At 47.3% G+C, this 17,238-nt stretch overlaps 1 protein-coding gene across 1 annotated transcript in view; it reads right to left on the reverse strand.

The window, feature by feature from the left end:
- The window catches only part of UTP20 (UTP20 small subunit processome component), a 1,051,825-nt gene that overhangs the window by 373,785 nt on the left and 660,802 nt on the right, over positions 1 to 17,238 (reverse strand). Inside the window, exon 43 of the mRNA XM_085653318.1 lies at positions 2,419 to 2,575. Coding sequence (XP_085509444.1) covers positions 2,419 to 2,575 — 157 coding nt within the window. The remainder of the gene's footprint in view (positions 1 to 2,418; positions 2,576 to 17,238) is intronic.

A 17,238-nucleotide genomic window follows, 5' to 3' on the forward strand; every position in this document is an offset into this window, starting at 1 on the left:
TTGGTGTCGGGAAATCTTACCCTCGGTTGATCGTGGTTGAGGGGGCACATGGTTCTGAGGCTGCAGGCTTCTTCAGGAGTGTCGAGGGAGGCCCTTGGGTGCCGGACTCGGGGTCACAGTCGCCGTGGGGTCGTCCTCGTGGTCTGTGTTCACTCCGGCACAGGCCAGGCTTGGCGGGTGCAGAGTGTGAAGGGTTCGCGGTTCCGGGCTGCTGCCAGGGATTAGAAGTAGATTTTGAGTAGAGCCTCTACTCATGGGAGTCCCAGGGGTTGAGAGTCAAAAGGTAGCCAGGTCCTTCGGGGTTTGTGAGGTTGCTGGCTACAAGAGATGCCGGGTTGGAGCAAGTTCGAGGGTCGACAGGCCGGTAGGGCTGGGGCCAAAGCAGTTGGTGTCTTCCTCTTCTTAGCAGCTGCAGGGCAGGTCTTCTTTCCTCTAGCTCTTCTTCGGATTTTGGAATCTGGGGAAGGATGGTTCAGGGTGCCCTTAAATACTAGATTTAGGGGTGTTAAGGGTAGGTGAAGGGCAGGGACCAATGGGTCCCTGTCCTGGGGTGGGTACACCCCCTATCCTGCCTCTCTCCTGTGGGAGGGGGGCAGTAGCCTAGTCCTGATTGGGCAGGGCTTCCCATCTTCAAGATGGCGAGCGCCCAGAGATGTGCTTCACCTCGCCTCCCCCCACCTGAGGGGTGGGGTTGGCAGGCTGGCACATCCCCTGTCCTTATTTGGGGTTTCCGGCCAAGCTTCCCGCCAGAGTGGGGGGGTTGCAGTGGCCTGGGGAAGCTTACAGAGGCGGCATGCCTTTGAAGCTTTCCCCTGCCCATCCTGGGGGAGGAGATTTAGCACCTCGCCCAGGATGTGCATTGTTGCAGACCCAGGAGAGCAGGGGCTCTCCTACCCAGGGGTCCAGCAACATGTCTGCTGTGTGGCAGCCTAGACAGCCTCAGAACAGACGTGGATTGTAGGTTAGGTTTCAGGGGGCATCTCTAAGATGCCCTCTGGGGTGCTTGGTACATTAAATCCCACACTGGCTTCAGTGTGGTTTTAATGTGCTGAGAAGTTTAATACCAAACTTCTCAGTCTTCAGTGTTGCCATTATGGTGCTGTGGAGCTCGTGTTTGACGAGCTCCCAACACCATATACTCCTAAATGGCAGCACTGCACTTAGTGCCCAGGAATGGACCTGGGTACTGTAGGGGCACAGGGCTCCTGCTCCTGTGCCTACACCATTGGCATAGGGCACCCAGCTATAGGGGTGGCTGATGTATGCCATGGCAGTGTAGGTGGTGGGCATGGCACACAGGGATGTGTGCCATGTCGACTCTTTGTCTTGTCTTGTACCCAGACACTCAGCCTGCAAGGGCAGTGTGTGTGTGTAAGGGTACAGGGCCTCTAAGGGTGGCACAATGAGTGCTGCATCCCTTAGAGGCCTTCCCTGGTCACAAGGCCCTGGGTACATAGGGTACCATTTACCAGGGGCTGACATGTGGCCAGGGTTTGCCAATTTGTGTTTTGTGTTTTAGGGAAAGAACATAGGCCCTGGGCACCTGATTGGCAGGAGTCCAGGGCACACTCAGTCAAAGTACATTCAGCAAAAAGTGGGGGCATACCATGCAAGAAAGGTGGCACTTTCTCACAGAAGTGCATTAATGTTTGAATTGGATCGGAAATATTACTCAAGAGTACTCTTGTTCAAACATCAACTACACATTGTAGGTGGCGCTACAGTTTGGTGTATGGGGAATTTACAATCAATCTTTATAAAGCTAAAAGTGAATACAGAAGAAGAGCAAATGGTAATGGAAAAAATATTTAAAACAGTAATTAGAGTCAGATTTATGATCAAGAAGTAATTAAAAAGGGAATATATGTGTGGATATATGCAATACAACTAGAATGGTGTTTCCACAATCTTATCTAATGAAAAACTAGTCAACTGAAATTAGGAGGTGGATACCACAATCTTCATTAGGCCGATTGCCAATTATGTAGGTAAGGGGGCATTGGACAAAAACACTGTGTTCCATACTAAATTTCCATATTTAATTTGGGACCGCACACTTTAACCCATATCTTGGTGTTTTGCAATGCACTAGGAAATTATCAGTGATATATGTAACTATTTATTTCTAGAAAGCGGACATTTCTGAATATAAGACATTTAATTAAATATGTAATGAATTGTGAGGACATGCAATGATGTCACAAGCTGGGAAACGTTTTAATAATGTTTGAAAAACTGATGTAAAATGGTGGATTTTTATAAGATGGCTTTTGACTGAATAACAACATGTGATTTTATGATGTTTCTTTTGCCTATTTCGGCAAAAACCAAGCTTGAAAAATAAACTTGAACTTGGGCATACAATTACCCGCTTCTCAAGAACAGCAAATGCCATGAATACAAAGGATGACATTTTACCTGATATCCTTTAACAAGCACAGTCTGCATCTCTTTTAGAACATACTGCAGGTAGTGAGGGCCCAATGTCTCCATTATTTTAATTAGAGTGTCTCTTGCAATGTCTCTGATCTCCTGTAGCCTGCTCCTCAGCAGCACACATATTTTGAGCAGAATACTGTAATTGGTAAAAGAGAAATGTACAGTCAAGTGACAGCTCCAAAATCAGCTGTTGCAACAAACAAAAGGTGCAGAATCAGATTACTAAACTAACGAGAAACACTGTGCAAAACCTCCTATCCAATTCAAAATAAAAACTTCTTAGTCAGCAATATGAAGGCAAAGAACAAGTTACTTATCTTCTGTAACACTATCATTGGTGGAAACATTACCTAACTGCAAATTTCACACCTTGTGATGTCTCCCACGTGCCAGAATGGATCCAGACGTTTTTCTGATAGAGCCCCCACATGCTTTTAGGTGCCTTTGGATACTGCAGAAGCTTCGCACTGTCTCCAAAAACAGAAGGAGCAGAGCTGTATACAAAGGCCATGCCTGCATGCTGATGTCAGTATTCAAAGGTAACTTCCACACACCTAGAGAAACAAATGAGTCAGAAAATGGACAGCGAGTTGAGTTTAAAATAGGATCTAAAGCCCACCACTATTTGAAGTCCACTCCACAGAACCAGGAAAAGTGTGGGTCGGTGATTTATCTGTAGATAGATACAGTATCCACCAGATAGAGCATTACTGAAGGTAAGTAACTTGTCCTTGTGAAGGATACTCCTAACTTACCTCACCTTTTGAATAGATACAAATGCAGTATACCCCAGAAGGTGGTGAGTCTGAGGAGTGGACTTTATATTAGGCAGCCCTGCAGGACCTAACGGGCAGGATAGTCCTCCCTGCTGAACTCAGTCTCAATAAAATAGTCCTTGATGGAGGAGTGGGCAGACGCCCATGTATCAGCCTGGGAGGCGTCCCTCACTGAACACTTCGGGCCAAATCTGTAGCGGTAATGTTTGTACTGGTGGAAAGAGGCAGGAGGCTCCTTCTTGGCCATGGCATAGCACATTTTTACACTGAGCACGATAAATCTTAATAAAGTCTGTTTCTGAACAGCCATTCCCTTATTTGCACTAGTGAATCCAGTAAATCCAGTAAGTCATCAATCTTGTGCTCTCTAGTCCATAAAGAAACTAAGCAGTATTTGCAGATCCATCTGATGAAGCCTCACTTCTTTCTTAAAAAGATGTGTCACAGAGAAGAAAGCAGGAAACGTGGTGGACTACCCAACATGGAAGGACGATACCAATGTCAGTAGAAAGGATGGCCGAGATCAGAGTACCAATTTGTCTTGCAAAACGGTGGTATACGGTAGCTGAAGTGACAGCACCTGCAGCTCACTGACGCAGCATGCAAAAGTGATTGCTATGAGGGAAAAAGTCTTAAGGGTCTGCTATCTGTAAGAACACCGGTGCATGGGTACAGAGTGTGTGTACATAAAATAAAAAAATCAGTAAAAAATTAAGATCCCACAGCAGCACAAGAAACAGCGCAGGAGAAAACGCATAGATTATTAAAAAACAAAAAACCTAACCAATTGGTGACTTAAACAACGGGGAGCTAATCCGGTAAAGGCCTTGTCAGACCAAGAACAAATAGAACTAGATCATATCAAAAAGTTTAACTTGAAGCACAACAACCTGACAGTCCTTACACCGGGCCTTAAACTTTACCCAACAGTCAGAACAGATCCACTTCACATGCACCACTTTTTCGCAGGCAGGTCAGAACCACACAGTTGGTTCTGCTCAATCTTCATGCACAAAGGCGCAGGTTTCAGGTCGGAAGAAGGAGCCAGCACTGTTGCTGGGACAACAGGTCCTCTTAAAGAGGCGGGGATCTGAGATGCACAGCCTCCAAGGTTTAGAGTACCAGATCGATACGAGCTGAGCCTGGTCCCTCTTGACGTTCTTCAGGACTCAGGAAAGCAGAGGCGGAAATACATAATGGAAATATGAGTACCACAAAAAGAAGGAACGCATCTGCTAAGGCGGAAACTCCAGGGGTCATGTTTTATGTGCCCCGGGGCCGTAAGGGGTACGTGTACACACTTTGTGTGCCCATGTGGCTCATTGGTATTACATAAAGGGCCACGGACGCCTGTAATGCCCATTCTGTAATAGGGATAGCACTGGCACACATGTAGCGCCAAGGTGATCATGAAAAGGAATTCCCTCATTTGCATGGTGGCGTGGCCCGCGCTCTACAGTAGACTTGGGCACAGAAGCAAACAGACTCAAAAAGGCTGAGCACTGTTATTGTGCCTTCTAAAGGCAGCCCTCTCAAGGGTTGTAAGGGGGTCCCATACCTCCTAGACATCCCCCTGCAGTCAGCACACCTGCAGAGGGATCTCTAACCCCTATGCAAAGGTCAGGTGAGTTGTCACCTGTACAGAAAGACACAGAGCGGCTTTGAGTAGCTATTCCGTATTACACTGAATTCTCTGCCCTCAAGGCTGCACGGCCCTGGCACACCCACAAGGCTAAAACACCTTGAATTACCTCTGAGTACCGGCATCATTTGTGGTCAGCCACGTTTACTGACCTTGTCCACAATGTAATTAAGGGTGCTCGCCATGTGACAGACCCTCTGGAATCCCTCAAAGGTCCAGCCATTGCCATTGTCTCACTACCTCATGGCACAGAATATTATTATTATTATTAGTCGAATTTGTATTGCGCATAGCTGCCCCAGCAACGGGGCATCCCAGCACCACCAAAGACCATAGACGTGAGCCAAGGGAGAAAAATTAAAAGTTAGACAGGGAACAGCCAGGTCTTTATGGCTTTGCGGAAATCAAGGTGGTTCTGGATCGTTCTGATGGAAGCAGGGAGCAAATTCAAGAGTTTTGCAGCAAGACTGCGAAAAGAACGGCTACCAGCTCTAGCTTCGAGAACTCGAGGAATGCTGACCAACGCTTGGTCAGCAGATCTAAGGGAATGCCGTGGCACGTAAAACTCTAACAGGTTGGCCAGACCTAAAGGTGCCTGTAGGGTCAGGATCATGTGCGACACACAAAGAGACTTGAACTGAATACGCTTTTCAACAGGCAACCAATGAAGTTTAGGAAGCACATGGGCAACCGAACACGATTTCTGAAAAGCCACCAGAATGCGAGCCGCTGCATTCTGTACTCTCTGCAGATGCCTAATGCTGGACTTGTTGGCGCCCAGATAGAGGGAATTGCCATAGTCCAGTCTGGATAGAATTGTCGCCTGGGCAATGGTTTGACGCACTTTGGGTGGAAAGAAACCCAAAAGTGGTTTCAGACCCCGCAAAAGCCCAAAACAGACCCCTGCCACGGCTTTCGATTGGATGTCGAAAGTCAGGCCACTGTCGAACCACACGCCCAGGTTCTTCACTATGCAACACATCTCCGCTCTGCTTGTTGAAGTACCAAATGCCGGAGGTGTAACTTGTCAGAACCTGATCAGGTTTGCCCTTGAGGGCCAGCCAGATGGCATGCAGCTCCAGAAGGCCAATAAGGTGCCCCTGCTCTAGCGGGGATCAGAGTCCTCCAATACCCCTCATCCAGGTGACTCCCAGACATGACCCATTTGTCAACACTGTGATCTCTGGATGAGGAAGAGAAAATGGTCTGTCGCATGTCAGGTTGGCATCCTTCATCCACAACTGAAGGTTTTAAGCTGTCTCAATCCCCAGTGTTGCACCCATTTAAGGTGAAGGTTCAACTACAGAACTTGCATGTGCCAGTGGGCACGAGACATCAGCAGGTTGCATGAGGCAAGGCGAACAAGAAGACATTAACAATCCAGGACTGATCACAGGGACAAGCCCAAAACATCAGGCTCATATCCTGAATGTCCTGGACTTGCTGCAGAGGCAGAAAGGTATTGAAAGCCACCATGGTCAGGAAGCCCCTATATAGGCAGTCCTCAGAATCCGCAGAGAAGAGATTTCATTTTGTTGCCAGAAATGGGAGGGCATACATATTTTGAACACCCTCAAAGTACCAGCAGTGAGGTAATTTCCTAACCAGCAGGCAGATTTTTTTTAATCCTGCCACCTACTGGCCAGAACAAACCAGTGAAGAGGGAAATAAGAACAGCTTGGCAGTTGCTGCGGTATGCAACTGCTGTCATGCTTATGGGTCCAGCCTCTGCCACCATCTCGTGTTCTAGAGCCATGAAAAGGCCATTCTTTAAACTTTTCAAGGCAAAGTCTGTTTTTATTATTTTAAGAGCCTGGAGCCATTAAGCACCATATCCATCAGGGATGCTCGCAAGTCAACAAAGAAACAGATGGCATGCATCCAGGCATAGCGTTGAACCAATACTCAGGTGCCGACAGCATGGATAACAGTCAGTGATCCCCAGGCTACACGTTAAAAATGTAAGTGGCACATGCAGTTCATTGTGAACAGTCTGATCGAACAAGTTCCAAAACTCCTTAGGCAGACCGTTCAAGATCTCGCTCATCATATCATAGAGGGCATCCCCATAGGCAAACCGCTTTAAGGGACCTCAGGGTCATATTGGCTAAAGAAACACCCTCTTTTTGCAGTGCATCAACACACTTTGATTACCTGTCCAAGTAGAGCCATAGGGTAGCTACTGGAGTTTGTCTTACTGCTAGACGTCTGTACAACTAGGGTCTCTGGTATCAGATGCTATGCTAAAAAGGCCAGCTCCCCCCAGACAGACGCATGGTGACAAATAAAAGGAAAGCTCAAAGACAGCTCTGAGGAAGGCTTGAGCTATGCCACTTTCTAATCATACATCAGGTTGGATCTTTACTTTTTTCTTGTACTCATCTGGCGGGCCTCATTAAGTCATAGACCATTTGGATCTATGTCCCTCCTCAGATCATATCACACATGCAACCAGGAAACCCCTCAGCGTGGATGCCGTATTCAGATTAATGTTCCCCTGGCAACCCTCTTGTAGCTTTGGCTTCCTATTCTTCTATACACTGATGTGCCTCATCCTGTTGCATATACATGTTCTTTTTGTGGGTGTCAAGTTGGTTACATGTGAATCTAGAAAATTCTTCAAGATGCAGAACTACTCCTAAAGGTAAGCAAGGATTTCATGTTACAAATGAAATCTTTTCTTGGTTCACATGCTATGAAATTACTCAGTAGAAGTATTCCCTCCCACTTGGAGGGTGAGCTGGAGACAGTTTGTATTTGCTAATATGCGTCATAGTACTTTTTGTTTCAACTGTGCCTTTTTATTAACTTGAATACCACAAAGAAATGCTAGTGAAGGTATGCACTGGAGAACATGTGACTTTCAGGCAGACGTCGTTTATAGAAACCGCAATGAATGCGAGTTCAACTGCTTTTTTGCTTGTGGAGTGCCCGCTTGATTTCCCTTTAAGCATTACTCCTGCTGTATTGTAACATTTTTAGATTATTCAGACTATCCATCTTGATATAGTCCTGTTGTCTGGCGAACCTTTAGTCGCGGACACAAAGGAGATGAAAAACGCTTTCCTGATTGCTTTTGATTCCTGCAGGTAATATAGGAATGCCCTTTGTGAAGGGCCTGTTCAGCCTGAGAATTTGGCTAATGGAAATAAACTGGCAGTTGTATGGCTTAATTGACATGAAAATGTGAGATCATCTTTGGCAAGAACCGAGGGTTGGTTCTCATTACCACCATGTATCCTCTTTGCTTCCCCTAGGAATCTCTTGGTGACTGGTATCCAGAATAAACTGAGTCCTATGATGCCCCTTGTGTAAACCACTATGGCTGACAGGTGCCCCTTAAGTGAGGCATTGAAGAATCCTTCATCCAGTAGGTAAGTTAGGTATCTGAGGGTGGTGGTGAACTGAGTTCAGCCTTTCCCAGGTAATTTCCTTTCACACCAGTGCCTGTTCCATTTTGCAGTGTAGCATTTTCTAGTGGTAGATCTAGCGATTGATACAGTAAACTTGATCTCAAATAAGAGTATGTGTACTGGACCACACCATATAATACAGGTGGAGTAACCTTACGTATATTGATATACCAGGGCATATCGGCAGAAAAGGAATCTAGCATAGGGATCCGAGAGTCCTGATGAAAGCCGGTAGAGAAATGGATTCCAGTAGAAACATGTCGATTTTTATGCAGAACAGAGGGGTGATGGGTGCATTATACACTCATTTCACCACCATCCCAGGGTATGAATTACCTTTTTAACCCTGACAAGGGAATCCAGGAATAAAACTATTATTAGGATATGCCTTAGTTAGTTTTAGACTCATTATCTGCACCTTTTTTTAGATCCTTCTTTTTCCTTTTGTATTTGTTTGTATTGTCTACCCCACCCTATTGCTCCGACTCAAGTGCTAGTCTGCGCTGAGGTGTCGCAGCAGCCCTATGATGAAGCATGTCACAATACCTTGTGGGTGAGGGCAGTTTATTTACAAAGTAATGCGCTTTGCTACACCTTTATTGTAGACTGACACTTGATAAAAATTGCTACTATAGGATTCTTACTTCTTTTCTGTGTGTTGGCAATTGTAAATAACCAAACTCTATGACTTCAGGAGCCAGATTGCCAGGTTTAGTTCGGTGGGATTTGGATGCCTAATTTCTCCATGACTGAGTGAGAAGACTGGAGGTGAGATGCAGCTTTTGGTGTGGAACTACGGACAGCTCCAGTAGGGTGGTGAACCAGGGTTTACGTGCCCATGTGGGAAATATGAGAATCAGTGTGAGGGATGTTTGCCTGAGCTTCTGAACCACCAGCGGAATGATTGGGAGAGGCGGAAAAGTGTGAGCAAATATCCCTGACCAGTTCATCCATAGGGCATTGCCTTTGGAGCGGGTGTGGGATCCTGGATGCGAAGCTTGGGCGTTTTGCATTTTGTGCTGTGACGAACAGTCTATACGAGAAAATCCCCATTCCTGAAAGTAGGGGAGGAGAATCAGTGGATGAACTTCCCACTTGTAGATTTGCTGCTTCTGTCTGCTGAGAAGATCTGCAATCTGATTGTTTATTCCTGGAAGGTGCTCTGCCAGCATATACATGTTGTGGTGTACAGCCCATTTCCAAATGGCTTGTGCTAGGCATGACAGTTGGAGAGAGTGTGTGTCCCCTGTTTTTAGGTCTCGCCTGGCGAAAGCAGCGCATGCGCTCGTTTCGCATGGAGAGCACATTTTGGAATCAATTCAGCGGAGGGCTTGTATGCGCGTCTGCATGGACAAACATGGCTGCTCTTGACATGTGCCATAGCAAACAACCGCATGCGCGTGTCCGTACGGACTGTGGACAGCCCAACGCCATTTTGCATCTTGGTGTGTCCTAGCAATGGAAATGCACGTTATCCCCCCGCCCCTTCCCGTTCTTCGTGTTCCCGTTCCCTTTGTTCCAACCCCCTCCCGTTGTCCGTGTTCTCCATTCCCCCGCCCCCTTCCCGTTGTCCTTTCCCGTTGTGCGTGTATGTTGTCTCAAAATTCGCTGACGAGCCAGCGGCAGTGCTACATGCAGCGCGCGTGCGTAGCAGAGACGGCTGCTTCCTGGGCATTTGGAATTTGTGAGGCCGCAGGGAAATTAAAAGAAGATGGACCAAGGATACGTGGGTGAGTGTCTCCTGGCTGAAATCCGGCACAGGTCTTGTTGTGATTGGACACCCGCCCCCGTTGCTTTCCCATGCATTGCCTTGCAGTTGGTCCGTCTGGCCGTCGCGTGGTGTGCGGCTTTCTGTTAGGACGCGTTTACCCAAAGCTCGTCTACTGTCACTTAGCGAATCTTTACAACTCCATCGTGATTTTCATTCAATGGTGGAGCTTGCGGTTACTCTTTCCCAGATTGGTTGATTGAATATTTAAAAATGGATTGTTCTTACTCTATTAAAGCTTTCAGAGAGTGATTTGTATTTTGTAACATGGAATAGTGTCCACTCACTGAATGCTGAGTTTCTTGCCTGTGTATGGTCCTTCTCCCTGCCTGCTGACTGCCGACCTCAGCGCTGCTTGCTGAACGGCCACTCTGCCTCCTAAGCATCCACGCACTACACTCTCTGCCTGATAAGCGCGAGCTCGCTGCGTCTTTAGCTCTCGCTCACTGCCTGATCGCCTACTCACTGCATTCTGAATGGCCACTCACTAACTGATGAGCTTGTGAGCACTGCATGTTGAGCCTTCTCTCCCTCCCTGCTGTGCTGAACTCACTACCTCTTCTAATTGCTTCCTGAACATCCAGTCTGTCGGGCAGGTTATTGACTCGACCCCATCCAAAACATCTTGCAGATGCCCTCGCTTGTCGGGAGCTCACTCTCACCTCATCCACGTCGGCCCATCTTTGCTGGGAAGTCTTACAGATAAGACCCCCAGGAGAGCCCTCTCAGCGCTTCACTCTGTGTGCGAGGAAAACGGTTTATAGTCTCCGCTGGTCAGGGTATGGGCCTCTAGCCGTGGGCTCTCGGCAGTGACCCAGGAGCAGCTCTCCTCACTGGGCTCCGCATCAGGGTGCGGTTCATGGATTTACTCGGCTGGCACTGCAGTGGTGGAGGGCCCAGTTGGCCTGGTGGTGCCTCTTCTGTGCCTGGAAGCTAATTCACAACACTGCTCAGAGTTGTGCCTGACTAGTCTGCCGTGGCTGCCAGTAGTGGGGTAGAATTGGTCAGTGCATTTGTGTTTGCCTCATATCTGCACATCACAGGTCCGGATCAGTGCTTCATCCTTTCGAGGCCGATTAACAGAATACCATTGAGGTAGCATAATCTACTAATGGGTTACAAATGTATACAACCCTGGCAGCAAGCGCCACGTGGAATGCAAGCCAGGCATATGCTGAAAACAGACCTACTGAACACACAACGTGTAAAAAACACACCATCATACTTCAATGGATGACAAGGCAGCTTAGCTGGTTAATGCATCTGCTACAAAGCCTTGCTTGTAGCCTGTTTGTTATTGGTTACGGTTCCAGTGAAATGGACTCTGCCCTTCACCTATCTGAGGTTGATAAAAATGAGTACCATTGCGATGAGGAATGGTGTACACCAGGGTCAGACTGGGACCAAAAATAGGACTGAGCACCAGTTAGCGAACCACATAGCTGAAAAAAGTAGCCCACATTTTCAAATCGAGCCTGTATTGTTAAGTCACGCTGTATGAGTATCTTGCAAGGTGTGTGAGACTTCATGTATTTGTGTTTACAGTTTTTTGTTACTTTTAAAAAATATATATTTTATTTTGCATAGTGACTATGTATTTGTGTTTACAGTTTTTTGTTACTTTTAAAACAAAAAATTATTTTGCATAGTTTTATCAACAAACAAAAGCAATTACTGTTACCATAAAACATGAGTACATTGTAGGAAGGTGCATCAGTACAAGAAATCACATCAGTACAGTTAGCTGCAGGCAATGGTTATGGTAATATCAGGTCTCGAAATCAAGGTGCTGTACAAAGAACAGCAGGTGGAACCTAAACCAGCATGAGAAAATATCTAACTAGAGCTGGTTTATTTTTTGCCTTTCAAGGGATTGTAGGGCAACGTTATTTGCCGTGACTCGCACGGTTTGTTGGGGTGAGTGGTGAAGCCGGGATAAAAGCTAACACATACTCACTACACCTTTCCTAGTCTGTGCACCTGCTGGAACAGAGGGCTTGTTGGTACAGTGATATTTTCTTGCAGAAATTACTTTAACCCCTTCTGCTTTAGTTCTGAATACATCTCCTACAGCAGTGCGTGTGGAATCGGCCCACTGGAGAATGTTGTTCGTAAAGCGCTCTGGCACCTGAGGGTAAATGGCGCGCTTTATAAAAACGCATAAATGAATACATGTTGCTTTATATTAGACCGGACCCTGCAACTGATCGCTGAGCATTGCAAAAAGCCGCACCAGGAACTGTTTTTATTTTTGTTTTTCTCCATTGTGCCCCTTTTACAATTGTCGCTTGCCTGAACCTGTGAGTGTAGGAGGGTGGGGGCACTTGCATTGACAACTGTATAAAGATAGTTGCGAGGTTGACAACAGCTCTCAAGGAACTAGATATATTTGGAGCCTTGCGGGGAGGGACTCTTTGTATCCTAGATGTGGGTGGGCGTATTAGCTTATGGACACCCAAGGGGAACAGATGGGGTGATTCCAGACGAAGGGAATCTCGAAATGACACTGAGGAGGAAACTCCGGGGTGACAGACATAGGCTCTTAGCAGCAAGCTGGTGGTTGGGCACTACCTAATCCTAGTGGGCGCAGTGGGGGCAGAGTCTGGCAGAGTTCCTATAACTCGACAGTTCTTATTTTTCATTATGTGTTCATTGACTCTTCAGCTCAATACACGATAACTTCTGTTGTCACTCTTGAGTACAAAGATGTGTCACGAAACAGTTGCATATGACTAATATGTAAAACTGCAATAAAAACATTTTAAACCAGCATTTGCAATGCAATAGGTCTCGCATTAATGCATGTTTAAGCTATTGGCATTGTAACTGACAATGTTTTATTTATGTTTCAAAAACCAAAACATAAATAAAAGGCATTGTCATTTACAATGCCAATAGCTCAAACTCGTGTAAATGCGAGACCTATTGCATTGTAAATGCTTGTTGTATATAGTACATAGCTGTCATGTTGTCCATGAGGACTAGGACAGCTTTGCATATAAGGTGAATTTGAAAGGCTCTGGGTGCTGGAAACACTGCTACTAGCTCTAGGTGATTTATATGGAGACCTTTGTGCTTTAGACTCCACAATCCTTGGATTGTGTGATCCAGTCAGTGAGCACCCCAACCAGTGAGCGATGCGTCTGCTGTTAGCACAGTCTGTGGAAGAAGGGCCACCCTTTGGACACATTTTGTAGGTTCCACCACTGTAGAGCGCGATGGGTGTGGCTATCTACCAACACTAGATCAGTCAATCGACCCTGCGACTGGTTCCACTGACTTGCTAAACATTCTTGAAGGGGACGCATGTGAAGTCTTGCACGGGGAACGATCACAATGCAAGACGCTATCATTCCTAGCAGTTCCATGAATACTTTGGCTGGTAATGATTGATTGGGCTGAAACGGAGTAAGAATAAACTGAATACTGAGAATTCTGGCAGTATTGGGAGAGGCTAGAGCTTTTTGAGCGTCTATAGTGACTTCCATATAAATCTGTGTGTTTGAAGGCTGCAGATGGAACTTCAATGCATTCACTGTAAGCCCTAGTTGGTAAGGTAAGTGAATTGTGGTTTGAGTGTGTTGGAGACACTTCTGGTAAGTGCTAGCTTTGATGATCCAGTCGTCCAGGTACGGGAAGACGTGGGTGTGCAGTCGTTTCATGTGAGCTGCGACTACTGCCCGGCATTTGGTTAGTACTCTGGGAGAAGTGGTGACTCCAAACGGTAGTACTTTGAATTGGTAATATTGACTCGCTATCACAAATCTGAGAAATTTGCGATGAGCGGGGTGAATTAGAATGTGGAAATATGCATCCTTTAAGTCTAGAGTAGATAAAGTCGCCCTGTTGTAAAAGTGGAAGCACCTGTTGAAGTGTCAGTGTATAGAAATGTTCTGACAGTATGTAGTGGTTTAGTTCTCGGAGGTCCAGAATCGGTCTCAAGGAGCCGTACTTTTTGGAAATTAGAAAATACAGGGAGTACAAGCCTGACCCTTGATATTGTAACCATACTGGCTCTATGGCTCCTTTTAGCAATAGTGACTGGGCCTCTTGTTTGAGCAGGTGCAAATGTTCTGGTGACATTTTGTGAGAACGAGGTGGAATGTTTGGAGGATTAGTGGTAAGCTCCAGGCAATAACCAGGTTGGATAATTCCTAACAACCATTTGTCTGTTATGGAATGCGGAATGGGGAGGAATTGTAAAAGACGTCCCCCGACAGGTGTTAAATGATCGGGGGGGAAGGATAGGTAAGTCACTGTTTGTTAGGGGAATAGGAATTATGGGGTGTGGATCCCTTGCTCCTACCTTTGCCGTCGTTCCCTCAGTATCCTCGTCTAAAGAAGCCTCTTGTGGAGGAAGATTGATGGTTGCCTTTATAAGAGGGAACGAATAGTTTCTTACCTGTCGGTGTAGTTTTGCAGCTTGAAGATCTTTCTGGATTCACTATGCTGTGCATCATTCCGCGATCTTGTGGTTGGGTCCGGATTCGTAGTCTTTCCTTTGTTTTTTTTTTTTTTTTTTCGTAGCCCAGGTGGGCGTCGACGTACACCATTTGGTGCACCTCCCGTGACGTCGTCGTGCTTCCTGCGGAAGTCCCACCTTTGGGGCGCCATCTTCGGGTTCTTTTTTCCTTTCCTCTTTTTTGTTTTTTTTTTAACCCTAGGCGATTGTTTAATCCTTCTTGTCCCTTTATCTGTATGTTTGTATTTGTTTGATCTTTTCCATTTTACCCCCTCTTCCTCCAGCCTCATCTTCCTGGCGGAGGTGGGTGGGTTCGCTAGTGAATCCAGAAAGATCTTCAAGCTGCAAAACTACACCGACAGGTAAGAAACTATTCGTTTTGCAGCGTGAATCTTTCTGGATTCACTATGCTGTGCATCGATTTTGTAGCGGTTTTCCTAGTTCTGTGGCGGCTGGGTGGTAGATGAGCGTTGGTCGTTGAAAATGTGCTGAAGCACCTTCTGTCCAACCTGTGCTTCCTTGTTCATCTGAATGTCCACGCAGTAGTGTTTCGTGAACGTGTGCACAGATGCCCAAGTTGCCGCGAGGCATATGTCCTGGATGGGCGTGTTCGCCAGGAAGGCCACGGTGGCCCCTTTCTTCCTTGTGGAGTGAGCCTGCGGCCCCTCCGCTAGCTCCTGTCCAGCCTGTTTGTGGCAGAATTGAATAGTGAGGGCAATCCACCTTGCGATGGTGCCCTTAGTCACTGGTCTACCCAAGAAGCTAGTAGCAAAGGACACGAACAGCTGTTTCGACTTCCTGAGTTCCTTGGTTCTCTCCATGTAGTGCATCACCGCCCTTCTGGAATCGAGGGTGTGCAGTGCCTTTTCTGCGTTTGTAGTCGGGTTTTGGAAGAAACTTGGTATCTGGATAGCCTGATTTATGTGGAACGCCGACACTACCTTGGGCATGAAGTGTGGGTCAGGACTATTCTATCTTTGTGAATCTGAATGTAGGGTTCCTGCAGCGTTAGTGCTTGAAGCTCGCTCACCCTGCGTAGTGAGGTTATGGCCACCAGAAAGGCTGTTTTCATAGTCAACAGCTGCAGTGTTGCCTTGTGAATGGGTTCAAACGGTGCCTTCATGAGCTCCGTCAGGACCACATTCAGATTCCATGCCGGCGGCGGCAACCTTTTCGGGGGGGCCATCCTTTTGGCTCCCTCCATGAATCTCCTCACCACCTGCGAGCTGAAGAAACTTCCACCTTTTTCACCTCTGGTGTAGGCCACGATGGCCGCTAGGTGTACCCTTAGTGAGCTCGAGCAGAGGTTACTCTTTAGAAGGTGTGTGAGGTACCTCAGTACTGTTGAGTCTCTTGTCATTCTGTTTTGCAGGCCCTTTTTCCGGCACCACACAGTGAACCTCTTCCATTTTGCGCTGTAGCATTTTCGTGTAGTTGGTTTCCTTGCCTCCCGTAGCACTCGCATCGTGCTCCGCGGCAATCTTAGGTGTGCAAACTCTAGGTCTTCAGGAGCCATGCCGCCAGGTTGAGGGTCTCTGGCTCTGGGTGCAGGACCTCTCCGTTTTGCATTGAGAGCAGGTCCTTCCTCCTCTCGAACCTGTATGGGTTGCCTTGTGCCATTTCTTGAATTTGTGAGAACCATGTCTGCCTCGCCCACTGCGGAGCCACCAGGATCAGGGTCATGTTGCTGGTTCTGCACTTGTCGAGCACTCTGTGCAACAGGGGTATCGGTGGAAAGGCGTCGGCAAATGTCCTCGACCAGCTTATCCATAGGGCATTTCCCTTGGATAGTTGATCTGGTTGCCTGGACGCGAAGCTTTGGCATTTTGCATTGTGGCGTGTTGCAAAAAGGTCTATTGTGGGAGTCCCCCATCTCCGGAAGATTTTCTCCGTCTCCTGGCCATTGAGCTCCCACTCGTGTGATGCTGAGGCCTGCCTGCTTAGCCAGTCTGCCTCCACATTGTCCTTCCCCGGTAGGTGAATTGCCAGTAGATCTATCCTGAGAGGTATGGCCCATCTCCAAATCTCCTGAGCTAGGGATGAGAGCGGGAACGACTGTGTCCCCCCTTGTTTGTTGATGTAGAACATCGCCGTGGTGTTGTCTGTTTGGACCAACACCCTCTTGTTGAACAGGTGCCTCTGGAATGCCTTCAGGGCTAGCAGGATTGTTTTCAACTCGAGGTAGTTGATATGGCGGACCGCATCTGCTGGGGCCCATAGACCCCCTCACTCTGAGGTTGTCCATGTGCGCTCCCCATCCCTTCTGCGATGCGTCCGTGGTAATGGTCACTGTTGGGATTGGTGGTGTCAGGCTTCTCCCTGCTGTTATGTTGTCTCTGTTCCACCAAGTTATCTCCTCCTGCACTGCGTGCGTAACAACCACTAGATCCTCCCAGCTTCCTTTTGCTTGTGACCATTGTTGTTGTAGCCATTCCTGGAATGGTCTCATGTGCAGGCGTACATTCGGCACCAGCTGGATACAGGACGCCATCATCCCCATCATCTTGCTCACAGCCCTCACTGTCAGAGCTCGCCCCTTCTGGTAGAGCTTCGCCTCCTTCAGTAGAGCCTCTGTCCTCCTCTCGCTGGGCACTACTGTGCTGTTGCGGGAGTTGATCTTTGCCCCCAGGAAAATCTTCACCTGCTCCGGTTCCATCGATGATTTTCCCCAGTGGATCGAGAATCCCAGATTTGTGAGGGTGTCTGTTACGCGTTTTGCGTGCCTCTCGCACTTTCCG

Source organism: Triturus cristatus, chromosome 4_1 (genome assembly GCF_964204655.1).
Source record: "Triturus cristatus chromosome 4_1, aTriCri1.1, whole genome shotgun sequence".
In the NCBI taxonomy this organism is placed as follows: Eukaryota; Metazoa; Chordata; class Amphibia; order Caudata; family Salamandridae; genus Triturus; species Triturus cristatus.